The following is a 14,204-nucleotide window of genomic DNA, read 5'->3' as shown; positions in this document are numbered from 1 at the left end:
CTGCTGCGTGTGTGGCTCCCCCTCCTCTGCCCTCCTGTGTTCCGTGCATGTGCTACTGGAGCTGCTCCGATCGGGGCCGGCTGTGCAGAGCCCCCCCCGCCCCCTTCCTCCTCCTCCTGCCTGCCGCCCTTGTTCATCGCTCCGTGTCTTGCCGATGACCTGGCCCCTCCGCCGACGCCCGGGAGCAGCGCGGGCCTCCGTGGAGACTTTCTCTCGCCTCCCCGGCTTGCGACGGTCCCGCCGCTGACACCGCGCCCCGCTTCCTCCGGCTGGATTTTCCCCTCTTGGCAAGAGGCAGAAGTGGGGAAGAGGAGTCGCCTCCGCCCGGGGTTTCCGGCCTTACAATTGCATCGGCAGCTTGCGAGCCCGGGAGGGGGGCATTACTCGCCCCCGCGGCGGGGCGGCCGCTATCGTCGTCGTCGTCCCGTCCGTCCCCTCGCTCGCCCCGTCGGGCCCGGTCCCGTCCCGCCGCGCCCGGGCGCCGTGGGCGCCGCCCGCCGGCCGAAGCGCCGCCGGAGGAGCGCGGAGCGGCGGTGACCGTCCCGAGCGCGGCCGGCCCGCCTCCCCCGGGCACCCCCGGCCCCCCCCGGAGCAGCAGCAACAAAGGACGCCGCGGCCGCAGGATGTCCCCGCGGCGGGGGCTCTGAGCGGCGCCTCGCTGTGCTCCTGCCCGCGGCGGCGGAGGGAGGGAAGGCGGCCGGCCGGTGCCGCCGCTCCTGGCCCCTCGGCGCCCCAGGCGTGAAGCCGGGGCAGGGCGGGGGGCGGGGGGGCTCGCCGCGACAAACCGCGCTGCGAGGGAGCCCTGCCGCGGCCGGAGCCATGTTCCCGCAGAGCCGGCACCCCGTAAGTAGGGCCGGGGCCGCCGCTCCGCTCCGCGGGGGTGGGGGCGCGGGGCTGACCGGGGAGCGGGGCGGGGGCTGGGCGGTCAGGGCGGCGCCCCGATGCCGGTGCTGCCCCGTCGGGGCGCACCCCTGGCTCCCCCCCACCCCCGTCTCCCGGCTGAGGAGGAGGGGGTGGGGGGGAGCGGCCGGGCGCCCTCACAAGTTTGTCCCCTCTTGGGAGGAGCCGGCACATCCTGCCTGCCGGTGCCGCCGGGGAGGGGGATGTGCCCCCCTGCCCCGACCCCTTTTGTTTCGTGGGCAACTTACTTGCCTGGGGAATGACGGCGAGGGGGAGGGGGGGAGTCGCCGCCGGGCTGGGCAGCGTCCCCCTCCCCGCCAAGCGCGGCGGCCGGGCCGGGGCCGGCTGTGCCCCCGCGGCGGGGGTCGGCGGGGAGGAGCCGGCACGCCCCGCTTTCGTGGCGGCGGCAGGAGCCGGTGGGTCGGGGCCGGAGCGGCTGCCGGAGCGCGGTTAGCCTCGCTCCCCAGCCCCCCCTCCTTTCCCCCAACCCCCCGCCCCCCTGCCCCCTGGCAGATGAGGGACGGGAAGGTGGGTAACAAGTGCGCAGCGCCTCGGGGGAGCGGGGGCGGGCGGGCCGGGCCGGGCTGTCTCTCCGTGCCTCCCTCCATCCCCCCACCCCGTCCCGTCGGCGTCCCGGGCGCGGCGGGCAGCCGGCCCCCTCCCCGCGGGGCGGCCGCGCTGCCTCTGACCGTGCCTCTCTCCCCCCGCGCCGGCCGCCGCCGCGCCAGACCCCGCACCAGGCTGCGGGCCAGCCTTTCAAATTCACCATCCCGGAGTCGCTGGACCGCATCAAGGAGGAGTTCCAGTTCCTCCAGGCACAGTACCACAGGTGAGCGCCGGCGGGCCGCCTCGGGGCCCGGGGGGGGAGTGGAGTGGAGTGGGGGTGGGTGGGTGTCGGTGCCCGGTCCTCGGCCGGGCGCGGGTGGACTGCACTGAACGGCCGCGTCCAGGCGGTGGCGTGCGGCGTCGCGGCGGAGTCCCGCCGGGCGGCCCCGGGGGGGGCCGCGGGTAGCACCGGTCCCCGGCGGTGGCGGGGCGGGGGGGGCCGCGGGCAGCCCCGGTCCCCGGCGGTGGCGGGGGGGACGCCCGGAGGACGGGGCGCTCGGGAGGAGGCGGCCCGGCCCTGCGCGGGTCCTGCCGGCGTGCTGCCCTGCGGGAGGGTGGTCATGTCGAAGCTGTAGCGGTTCGGCGCTTGTATGCGTTAAGAAAGCAAAACAAAACAAAACAAAACCAAACCCGAAAACAAAATATTATGTGGAGGATTTTTTTTTTTTTTTTTAAAGTGTATTCAGAGAAGACCTGTGCTGATTCGGTGGCACAGAGCTTTAAGGAGGCTAATTCTCGCGTGTGCTCTTTGGTGCGTGGTGTTAATGCAAAGATTAATAAAATGCCAGTATGCGGTGCTTAAAGAGTCAGGAGGGATTGTTAAAAGCGCACAGGTACTGGAGTACTCACACAAAGTTGGCTTGAGTCAGCCGAAGCCGTGGCATGTGTTTCTGGTTGCTGTGCTGTCATTCTCCAGTCGTTCCTGTTGCGTTTGTGATTTGCTGCTGGCGTTCCTGCAGAGATGTAGGGTGTGGGTTCTTGCCTACCCAGGGCAATTGGCATTAAGGGGCATTAATCTTCCTTAATTTTGTACTTACGTGCACCTCTAAAATCTGGATAGGAATAAAAGCTTTGCAGCTTTCCCAGTGAGAAATGGCTTGGTTTTGTTTAGGCTTCTGCTTTCATACCTGTGATACCTGTAGTCTTAGTCTCAGCTAAAATAATTGTCTTGTTTAAAGCCATTTATTACTTTAGAAATGCAGTGTAAACTATAAACATTCGGTATCGAAGCTGTAAGTGAAAAATGATAGCTTACCCACTGACTGGTCCCTTGGATGCTTACCAGTGTCATTAAAAAAAAAAAAAAAAAAAGATTGCCAGAGAACAAAGGGAATGTGGAGGCATTTGCCCTCAGTGAAAGTAGGAGGAATTGTTAGTGATGAGATACACGAGTCCCAAATGCAACTTCTTTTCGTTTATGAAAACAAAAATAGAAAAGAAACTTACTAGTAAATGATAGTGAAAGTTAATGTTTTTCAAGCAAGACAACATTAGCTAGAGTGTACTTAAGGTTAAGAATTACAGACACACTCAAGTTGTAATTGTAAATGTGAGTGGTGTGTTACTTGGCAGTACTTTACTAAATGTCGTATACAAAGAAATACCTCTATTTTACTACTAAGAAATTCTTTGGAGAAATTCAGATCCTGTTAAAAGCCTGAAAGTTGTAGCACTTCATAGCAGCTCTTTGTCAAGACATGAAGATTGGATATGTTTGGGTTCTGGAGACAGTTTGGGTCTCACACAGCACACATGAAATACCTTCTAAATTTCCCGTTCAGCCTTTGTATTTAACATATGAATTAAGTCTTTCTCTTTCTATTTGTGTGTTAGTTTATGAGGTTTTTTAATTAGCTGCTCTGTCAAAATAAAAATAAAGTGGGTAGATGTCAAAACAAATGACATAACAGTTACATTAAAGTGTGATCTATTTTGTAGCCTTAAATTGGAATGTGAGAAACTGGCAAGTGAAAAGACAGAAATGCAGAGGCACTATGTGATGGTAAGTATATTTGTTTTTTCTTTATTTCAGTAAATATTTCCTAATAAAATGTAAGCCAGCATAAGAAAATAATGTATGCTCCTTTATTTGCAGTATTATGAAATGTCATATGGATTAAACATTGAAATGCACAAACAGGTAAGGCATTTTGTTTTTTAAACCACAAAATCTGCAGTATGTCTAGTGCATTTAAATGTAGCCGTTCTGTTTATGTTTGGATGGCTGTATCATGTGCCTGAATCGATCGACTGATTTGTAGCTGTGATTAGTAAACCTTTGCCTACCTGCTGTCAGATAAGGTATAGATTAGGTTGAGTGACAAGGCTTTCTTGGTATTGGTCCTGAAAGATGTTGGCAGAAACGGGAAAGGTCTCGTGTCTGTGGTTTCAGAATTATAATCCAGTGCTTTATGTGGTTTTATTTTGTTAGTAATGAAGAAATTGATATATGGAACTGGTCTTATGCGTGTGTAGCATATGTAGTGATAGTTGTTCAAATCCTTGCTATTTAAAGGTATTAAAAGATTAGTGACTTCGAAAGCTCTAGTTATGACTATGAGTTTGCAGGTTCCCATAAAATTCACACTTATGGCTGCTATAATGGTGAATAAAAAGAGTATTGAACTGGAACAAGACACTAAGGACCTCGTAAGAGAAGAAAAGCTAAATGATTGCTCAGCCCAGAGGACCCTCAATTGAGTAGTCATTGTCTGCCAAATAAAGCATTAATGGCAGGGTGTAAGTATTCTGTAGATATGCTGACATTCACTTTTTCATCAAGATGCTGATGACAATAAGTCTTTCAGAAATCGATGGCCTCTTAAAAAAAATTATCATTAGATGAAGTTGCACAGTTGGACACATTTCAAAGTGCAACAATACAATTCTTTCTTGATGTGTATGTGCTATTTCATCTAAAACTCTTGTTTCATTAAATTAAAGAGCATGGATGACCAGCTAGGGCACAGCGAAGAAATTGATTAGTTCAGGCTTTGGATCTTCAGTATATTCAAAGACTTTCATTAAGCAAGTGAATTGCAGAGTTGAATTTTGCTTTTGTAACTCTGAACTGTTTGATTTTTTTTTCTTTTTTTTTTCTTTAGTTTTCCCTAAAAATATTATATTTGATAATGTGGTATTGTAATTCCATAATAACATTGTCTGCAAAGCTGGGTAGGTATTCTCTTGGCTTTTAGATATACACTGGTTTGAATCCAAAATACTGGTAAAAGCAGAAACACTAAGACAACCTTGTTTTTTTTTTTTTTAAAGCTATGCACCAAGTAGGTAGACAGAATAACTGAAACAGTGTTTGACGTGGTTCTGTACTGTAGCTGCATCAGTCTTCTTGTGCCTTGTGTTTTAGAAGAATGTCAGTTTTCCTGTGAGGTGACTTTTTCCAAGAGTTGTGATTTGGAGGTCTCTTTCTTGGATTTTTTTTTTTTTTCTTCTCCTAAAGTTTTTGGCACACTGTAACCTGTGATGAAGCCAATACCTATACAGGAGCCTCGTTCGGTGCAAAACGGATGTTGTTTTCAGAAGATCTTTGAAGAGAATGAGTGACTTCAGTAAATGTACTAGGAATTAACTTTAGGTAAAATCAATTAAGCCCACAAGATTAAAGAGTGTCAGAGCTGAGGTTTCCACTTTGACCTTAATATCTGTGTATTGCAAGGGTTTAATGTTCTGTATGTATGGCAACAATAATTACATACCCAGTAGGCAATGATACTTTGGAAGCTTTTAAGATTTATAGTAGAGCATAATTCCTATGTTGATCCTAGCTGGGGGGAGTAGAGCACATTTGGTCTGTGTATGCTGTTAAGAAACAAATGAGCTTTTGTAGGCATAAATACATTTCACTGGATATGAGTCTCAGATACTATACTTTTACATATTAACTAATTCTAATTTCTGATAAAAGTAACACCTTCATGTTAAAGTCACCTTTAACATGATTTAGATGCCTGCAATGAGGATACCAAACAGTGTTACTGTTCAGTGTGTAGGTGGTCTTAGATTACAGGAAACAAAAAACCTACCAATGACACTCTTCTGAATTTCCACCGCTCAGGATAAGTTCTGAGGAGGCTTTTGGCAGATAGTAATCATAATTCTTATTAAAACTGGTGACGTCTATCCCCAAGGGTGTAGCCAGGCTCAAATTGATGCTTTTTGCTGGCTGATCACCAGCATGGCCTAAGTGCTCATTATGTTGTAGAGAGGGCCTTTGGAGCTCTCATTACGTTTGACAGGAATTCTCTCTAGGGGGAAACTGGGCATTAGCTAGACTCCTGACAGGCTGAAATTATTCCTGCTTTATGGCTTATAACCAAATGCTAGCAAGGCATCATCAGGGGACACGAAAAATTGTCATTTCTGACAACATCTTTGTTACTGAAAAATGCAGTGATGGGGAAACTTTCCACTGAACAAGCTTTAACGTTTTTTAAGGCCTGCCTCCTGTGTGGATGCTGCATTCACTCTGTGTGAAGCCCTTCAGAGTGCTTGGACTGCTGATTGAAAAACAAAAAAATTACGGTGCAGCAGTGTTTTCTGCAGTGTGGTCTGTACATCACTGTAAAGGTGGAGTCACTTCAGTAGAATGAAGTAGTCTCAGTCTGCCTGCATGTAATGGATTGAATTTTTCTACTGATACAGTTGCACCAGCAGTTCCCTCTATATTTAATTTGGTAATCTATTATAAGTTGACTAATACAAAGTTCGTAAGGACTTGAATGTTGCTAGCTATAAACAGACTTAATTGATGTGAACTTTCCATAGACAAACAGCTGTACTGGAGAGCTTTCCACTTGAATATGTTGTGTTTGAGTCCAGAAATGTCCATGGTAAAGCTTCCTTCACAGCTTTAGTTCTGGTACTTTGCAGTGTTTAATTGTGTGACTGTGCTTAAATCGAGGTGCTGCGGTGTTTCAACCTGCTGGCTGAACAGTGGTTGTGAAATAATCTTTCTGGTATATTTGTGGCTGGTTTGTGTGGTTGTTTTTTTTTGGTGTTGTTTTTCTGTGCTTTTTAAAATTATTTCTACTTTTGGTTTTGTTTTGTTTTTAAATAATTTTGGTTTTATATAATTAATTTTTATTTTGTTTTAAATAATACCGGTTTTAAATGATTATACTGTTTTCAGATAAATTATTATAAGGTGAATAGTTACTAAATTTTGCATACCTGCAACGGAAACAAGCACCTGAGGATTCATTTAGGATAGATGCTCTTGATTCAGATATTTCTGTATTTGTCAAGAAAACAGAATGAATAAGGACATTTTGTGTGTTCTTGAGTTTCTCTTCTGTGTTACACTGTGCAAGTCAGATTCTCCCCATTGTGACATCCGTGGCTGGCAAAGCAGATGCATCAACTATTAGTGCCAAGATGTAGAGTTGGTTAGGTGTTAAAAATCCTGTTGCACCTAAAGGGTTGCTGCCTTTGGCTATTAGGGCAGCCCCTCTTTATTTTTGCCAGCTCTGTCTGTCATATGTCATAAGTCAGAAGATAAGGCTTCCTTTGAGTTTAATGACTAGATCGTTCAGGTGCAAGATTAGTTTTTGTTCAGTGGCAGGCAGCCAAAGAAAGAAAAATTCATCACTGCTGAATCAACTGACAGGCTATATAAACTACTACGGTATGTGGATTTTTGCTATCCCGACGGTGACAGCTAGGTTTCCTTTTCTTTAGATCTTATTGTGAACTCCATGACCTGTCGTTGGGTACCTTGCCTCTTATAGAAAAGTATACAAATTCCTAAACTTCATTATGTTGCCTGGTTGTACAGGTGTTAAATGTCTATTTTAGCCTGGACTGTTTTGTGGAATCATTTAATGCTGTACAGCAAAGGACAGAATCTTCTACTGATCTCACATAAGAACATCAGTCTTCAGGAGTGGGTTAAATAGAAGGGAATTAAGGAGCTTAGTTAGCTCTCTGCAGCTTCTGAGTAGCATGGTTGTGCTGTTGAAAGGGATTTAAAGATAAATTAATTCTTTTTTTTTTTTCCTACTTGCATTTTAATTATTAGAATGAAAAACTTCATGAATCCTTAAGGCTTTGGAGATGTGCAGTCAGTGTTTTCAAGAGCATTTTACCATTGATATGACACATAAGAAGTGCGAAACCTGGTTTTATTTAAGAGATAATGGTAAGGTTGATTGGACCATAATATTTTTCACTAAAAATTTTTTACTTATTCTACAAATACTGGGTTTCTAAATGAGTACAGTTGTATCACCAGTGCAGCCATTTCAGCCACAACTAGAGTTGCCAGTTTGAAGGGGGAATAAAGGCTAGAGTAATGACCTAAATTTTCTCGACTTTTGAACCACATTCAAGCTTGAGGCTAGCATTGTTTGTGAAGGAGTTATCTGATGGATTCAGGACACTGTGTGAAATATGTCTCCTTGTGGCTTTTAGATAACCACATTTTCAGATACCAGCAATGACGTCATTCCATATATAATTTAATCCAAAAATATGCCACAGTGTAAGCATTGTACATGTTAAGTACTGCCTGATCGTCTCATCACATTTTGGATTTGGGACTACCAGATTTCAGATTCCTTACGGAACTGTGGAGGGAGAGAAAAAAATGCATTCCCACCAGCTATGGTGTTAAACTTCCCTTGCAATACTGGAAATTATGTTGCCAAATATCTGTTGATGTACTTTATAGATCAGTTTAAGTGGACAAAAAAATCATCCTGGTATTTTTTGGGGCAGGAAGAAGAATAAGAGGGAAGATGCTTTGTGAATGTGCAGTACCCTTCTGTCAACAGATTCAGGGGAAAAAGCTTAACACTTTTTCTCCTTCTGCAGGCTGTTACACCAAATCAAGTGAGCATTTGAATTGCCTTTCCTCACACCCTACTCCAGCACTTAAGTGTTTGTAGCAAAGCGGTGAAATTGCATTGTGTCTCCTGTACAGATGGAAGATAGGATCTTCTCGGTTTGATAGTAGGTCACCATTGGCATACAGTAAAAGCCTTTAAAAACAATTTTAGGTTAACTGGCGCTTATCAGAAGACTGCACTGTACTGTTATTTAAAAAAATGATAGCAGCTTTGAGTAGAACTAATGAGGTTATCTTTCCACTTGAGGTAGGGATTTAAGGATATCTAATGGCAATTATGTCAAGCACTACTATTTTTGTCTTTTGCATCACACTTGGTTGGGCTCTGAATATAGCTATTTGAGCAGTAGCAGTTGCTCACATAGTTCCTTTCAGGAAGGGGAAGAACAACAGCTGACAGAGGGAATTCCTAATTTTTCACCATGTATTTGTCAAAAAAGTCAGTTTAACAAATCAGTCCTTAGGATTACTCATAGGCCATGGCTTTTAAAGTGCTTGCAAGTTGGTCCCATGTTCAACCTGAACTTGCAACCTGTGCTTTGCAAGTATCAAATTTCCATCCTAAGTATTTTGTGAAAGTGATCTTGTTTGACATCTCTGGGCAACACTTTCCTGTGTTTGACCCACCCTCATTGTGAAGAATTTTTTTTTTCCTTCACTAGCTGGGATTTTGCCTTTCTGTACTGCAATCATCAGATTGCTTGGCCTTTGTTCTTTTGCTGTGCACCTCTAAGAAGAGTCTGTCTTAGTCTTCTCCATAATCACCTCTTTGTTAGCAATCATACCTCCTCTTCTGTTATTCCTCCTCTTCTTGAAACTAAACAAATCTAACTTCTTCCTGGTATGTTATGTGCTCGGATTACCTGATCATCCTACTGGTGTAACTTAGTGACTTGAGCCAGTATGGCAACATCTTCCTTCTTGCCAAACAAAGGGAGCAGAAATGGGAGCAATTTATTTTAATCAGCTAGCTGGTTACAGTCATACTATTGCACCTGAGTATGAGGCATAGCTTTCATCAACACAAGGGTGTGGGGCTGATGCATATTCAATATTCAACTTGCCCTCCAGGACACCCATGCCCTCTTCTGCAAATCTGTTTTCTAGTGTGTTTCCACCCTGGGTGTGCTGTTGTTGGGGAGGTGGTTGTGCCAGGTGTAGGATAAAGCCAAACTTTTTTTGCCTTGAACCTGGTTTCCACTGTCTTTATCTGATGGTCCCTTGGTCTGAGAATAGACAAGTCACTGATGCCTAGCTGCTTTTTCAATGCACTTAGAATTTTATGTTTCTGTCATAACCCATCTGCGTTGACTCCTTTTCAAGTTGGGCAGTCCTAGCCTACACAGCTGTGTAGCTTTCTTTGATCATCTTCCTTGCTTTTCCCTCAGATAAAAAAATTTTAACTTAGACTGTTAAAATGAGGGGACTAGAACCACATGCAGTTCTCAGGGTATGGGTGAACCCAAGATTTATATTATCACATAAATCTGTTTTCTGGATTTTTTTTTTTCCTTCTTTACTGAAGTTCCCAATATCTGATTTCTCTTTTGACTGCCATGAAATACTGAACTGCTGGAGTCACCTTTCGCATTTGAGTTCTTTCTCCTGAATGGTGGTAGTAAGCACAGGAGCCATCGTTTTCATTAGGGCTAGGGATGGCTACTCCCAGTGTGTGTAAATTTTGTTTATATACAATTCTTTTCATTGCCCACTTAGACTTGTAAGGTCTCTTTGCAGTTCTCCAGCCACTGTTTTTACTTTGAATTAATTCTCATATGGAGCAAGCTTTTCTACTCACTGCTTGCTGTCTTTTCCAGGCTGCACTGCTGAACATATTAATGAAACAGTTTGCAGTAAAGGCCCCTATGAAACTCCGCTGGTGACCTGTTTATGGCTTAGTGGTGGAGATGATTGAAGAGTAGATTGGAGCTTGCTGAAATGCCGTTTATTCTTAACTCTAGTTTAAATCTGACTAGATTTAGAAGTCAGTTATTTCCTGAGGCTGTCCCTTGGAAAAGGCAGCCTAGTGATACACTTTTTTTGATACTTAAAAAACCAACCTGCCCTGTTGCTGTGTCAAGCTTCATATAAACAAATGGAAATGATGTCGAATTCTTTCTCTTGTGACAATACTCAAGATATGTTTAAGTGAAATTGGAATAGAAAAAGGTTTATAGCAATATTGTATTATTTCATAGGATAGTAGTATTTTAAATTTGTAAGTGTTGAGTATAATTTCAGTTGTTGGCAAATCTAGTTGTTACAAAATATACTTTCTAGTATGGTGAAAACAATTCAGGAAATTAATCAGTTTGGTAGGTTTTACAAAACTTTTTATACTGATAATAGTATTCTGTGGCTAATGACAAATTACATAGTGTTTAAGAAGAGTCTGATCTCTAATTGGGGATTGGCTGAGTTGCTCTCATCTCTTCTTTATGTTCTTCAGATGTGTGAACAAATTAGCACAGGTGATTAAATTACTGATTAAAGTTCTCTGAGGAGTGTTTGTGTCAGGGCTGCTTATCTGGAAATATTTTATACTTAGGTGATCCGAAGAGCTAACTAGCCTTTCTGACTATGTGATAATGAAACAGAAAACTGAGGTTAATTTGTGTTTTGGTGTAGGATGTGTGCTTTTTTTTCTTTTTTTTGTTCCACGCTCCCCCCCCGTCCCCCCCAGCAGCATGGATGTCCTTTTTTCTGTTCAGTCTTCTTTTATTCCTCTTGAAGCTTCTTGATGTTTGTGTAAATAGTCGGTCAAAGCAACTTACTTGTAAGGTGACCAGTCAGTGTATTGACAAGAACAGACACAATAGAAAACTGCATTAGGAGGCAAGCCGTTGGGATTTGCAGTAAATATATTACAGAACACAAGTGAATTGCCGATACTGCTTGTTTAGCAGTTTGCAAGGGCAATGGTAGTATGGATTTTTGAATTAGAAGGGAAGGACTGTTCTTTCTCTGTGCTGGAACATCTAGTTGATGGCTGAGGATAAAATTGATTTAGAGAACAAGATGTTGCCGCCTCTATTTGTGCCATTTTAAAGGCTTCTGTGGATTAGCAAGCAGAAACAAAAAGGTAGCATTTAGTTTTGGAGAAGAGGAGCAAGAATGGATATGCTTTTTCAGCTGTGTCTTAATTAGGTATTAAGTCTTGAGGAAACCTGCTTTTGTTAGGTCAAGAAAAGGAAAGGATTCCTGAAACTGAGTGTTTTTTATGATCTTTTGAGATCTGCCTATTTATGAAATTGTTCTTAAGTGTTCTAAAACCCCTGAATTGCTGTAGTCTCTGCTTCATGCTATGATAATCCCAACTTTTTTTAAAACATAGAAGTTTGAATCAAATCCCTGGGGGGAGGGGATGAAAACCACACAGTTTCTTGGGAAAAGTAACAGATCATTCTCTTGTGGTGTTGCCACAACAGTTTCCATTTACAACAAAGATGCTGGTTTCATTTTTTTTTTTTTGTTTTTTTTTTTTTTAAGCTGAAATGTTTATTGCTCTTTATGTATGAGTTCAGGTGTGCGGTCACTCTGAATTTCTGTTTTTGTAACTGGTTATAAGCTTTCCATCTGTTACTTTGCAGACAGCTATCTGTCTGTGGCCTCAAATGATGGACATAAATTGCTAGTTAAGCAAACACAAAGTCTTAAATTAACAAGACCTGTGGGAAGCTCTTAGGTTGTTTCTTTAAAATGAAATACGGACTGTAAAATCGCAGCACTAGAAAGGACCTAGTGCCTCCCTGTGTCCTAGCAGGATCAGTTGTACCAGTGTCATTGCTGATAGGATGCTTGTCCTATCTGTTATCACAGACTTAACAGTAGTGGCCACTCACAAGCTCTCTAGGTAGCAGAGTGCTTTTATGTCCTTGCTGTTGAAGTGCTTCAATTACAACCTCATTTTTTCTGATGCAGCTTCAGCTCTTTACTATGCATTTTCTTCACCCTGGATAAGGAGAGCAGATCATTCCCCTGCTTTCCAGAACCATTTTGTATACCTCCACAGTCTAACGTTCATTGTCTGGATGTTGTTGCCCAGCTGAAGTACAGTGCCCGAAATAAGTGCAGTACTCCAAGGGAAGAAATGCCATGCTGAGTTGCATAGAAGATTTACTTAGCCTATGGCTTACTGCAGTGGCAGCCTTTTTTGCAACAGCCTGCTATTGACTTATATTCAACTTCTGATCTTCTGTGATCGAGAGATTCCTTCCTGGCCCATTATTTCCTTTTCCTTTATGTTCCTGTCTAGGCATGCTATGGTCCTTTATCCCTATTTATCCCTATCCTTCTTTATCCTTTGTAGTCCATTTTACTATTCACTGCAAAGTGAGTTCTGAAGCTATTCTCCAGCATATTCTGTCTTTCTCAGCTTGAAGCTCTCTGCAAATTAAGGATTAGGGCAAATGAAGAGGTCTTTGTGCTTGTTAGCAGGAAATACTGAAAAATACTGGACCTATCATGCATGCACAACTTCTTAATTTGAAGAGGAGAAGCATGTATTCATATATGGTTTAATCATCAAGCAGTTTTGTACTTATTTCTGTGAATTTTTAGCTGCGCTGTGCTGTTTGTCTTGCTCCTAATAGTGCTGCAAGCGTACAATTCTTAGTGAAGATGCCTCTCTTAGCCATAATTACCTTTTTGGACATTGCTTAGTCCTGATGTTTTCTGCTGAAAACTACTTCTGAATTGTGACTTATATCCCTGTTTCACCTTACGTGTTTATGGGTAGGAGGCTTTTTAGTGTCCCAAACATATGGAATAGTAATCAAGCTGGAGTGTCTTTGCTCCTTTATTTGCTACTCTCAGTTTGGTAGGCACTGTCCTTTCATAGTTTCCTATCCACTTGACATGTGTAGGTTCTCCAAGGTGTCCACTAGTTGCTCAGTCTTGTCTGATGTTCTTCTTTTATTTTATCAGGCCTAGTCAATTTGAAGATGTTTCACTTGGAATGCTCTGATCTGTTCCTTTCCTGTTTAAGCTCCAGTGTTGACCTTATGTAACTAGGAATTTACATTAATTTTGTGGTTGGTAATGATTCTTGTATAGCTAAGATGGATGCAAAAAAAATACATACCTTCTGTCCTTCTTGGTGTCCCTTGACCGTACATTTCCTTTTCTAACTGGGGGGATTGAACTGTGGTGTTTCTGGTTGGTTTGTTTTTTTTTTTTTGTTTTTTTTTTTTTTTTTTGATTCTCCTCCGACTATTCCAACCTGTAGAGCAGTAGCTTTACTCTAGCTGTCGCTTACTAGTGGCACATAGTTACAAAAATATGTGCTTGTACTGCATATGTTCATACTGCCTCACCTGATCTAGTTTCTACTTTCTGTACACTTTCCTGTTTGTATGAAGTCAGTTAAGAATTTGGGATTTAGTATCTTGGCACAATTCCATCCCCCCTGTTTTTCCTCCAGTTAATACATTCTCAGATGTATTAACTGTCATCCATGTCCTTAATATTCTTCCATGAAGAAAATGTCATCTCTCCTTAATACCATTCTATCTCCCTGCTCGGTAATAGATCCTATAAAGCTGATTTTACCAGTTGGCATTCACTTTCCTGAAGTCAGTGATTGTTAGTCAAATCAGTTTCTATGTGGACAGTTTCAATCTGTTCTCCATTAGAATGTAGCCTAGATGTTATCTTTACTATTTTTATCTATTACGTGAGCAACAGAATATATATTAAAAAAATAATAATTGGAGAAGGAACTTACTGACATGTTCCCAAAGTTTTGCTGAAAGTTTTCCAAACCCTTCTCTCATGTAGTGACATTCTCCATTAGCTTGCTTCTAAATCCTTTGTGGTGGATAATTCTGCTGGT

General features: G+C 43.6%; 1 protein-coding gene across 3 annotated transcripts in view; it reads left to right on the top strand.

Annotated features, from left to right (window-relative positions):
• The first annotated feature begins 744 nt into the window (after positions 1–744).
• LOC104361302 (transducin-like enhancer protein 1) overlaps positions 745–14,204 on the top strand; it is an 82,491-nt gene continuing 69,031 nt past the window's right edge. For all 3 annotated transcript variants that reach the window (XM_032981817.2, XM_032981818.2, XM_032981815.2), the window contains exons 1-4: positions 745–843; positions 1,629–1,729; positions 3,445–3,508; positions 3,602–3,646. In XM_032981817.2, coding sequence (XP_032837708.2) covers positions 820–843; positions 1,629–1,729; positions 3,445–3,508; positions 3,602–3,646 — 234 coding nt within the window. In that variant the 5' untranslated portion in view covers positions 745–819. The remainder of the gene's footprint in view (positions 844–1,628; positions 1,730–3,444; positions 3,509–3,601; positions 3,647–14,204) is intronic.

This window comes from Tyto alba, unplaced genomic scaffold (assembly GCF_018691265.1).
Source record: "Tyto alba isolate M040663 unplaced genomic scaffold, T.alba_DEE_v4.0 Super-Scaffold_13, whole genome shotgun sequence".
Lineage (NCBI taxonomy): Eukaryota > Metazoa > Chordata > Aves > Strigiformes > Tytonidae > Tyto > Tyto alba.
The sequence above is the reverse complement of the archived record's forward strand: the minus strand, read 5'-3'. Positions and strand labels throughout refer to the sequence as shown.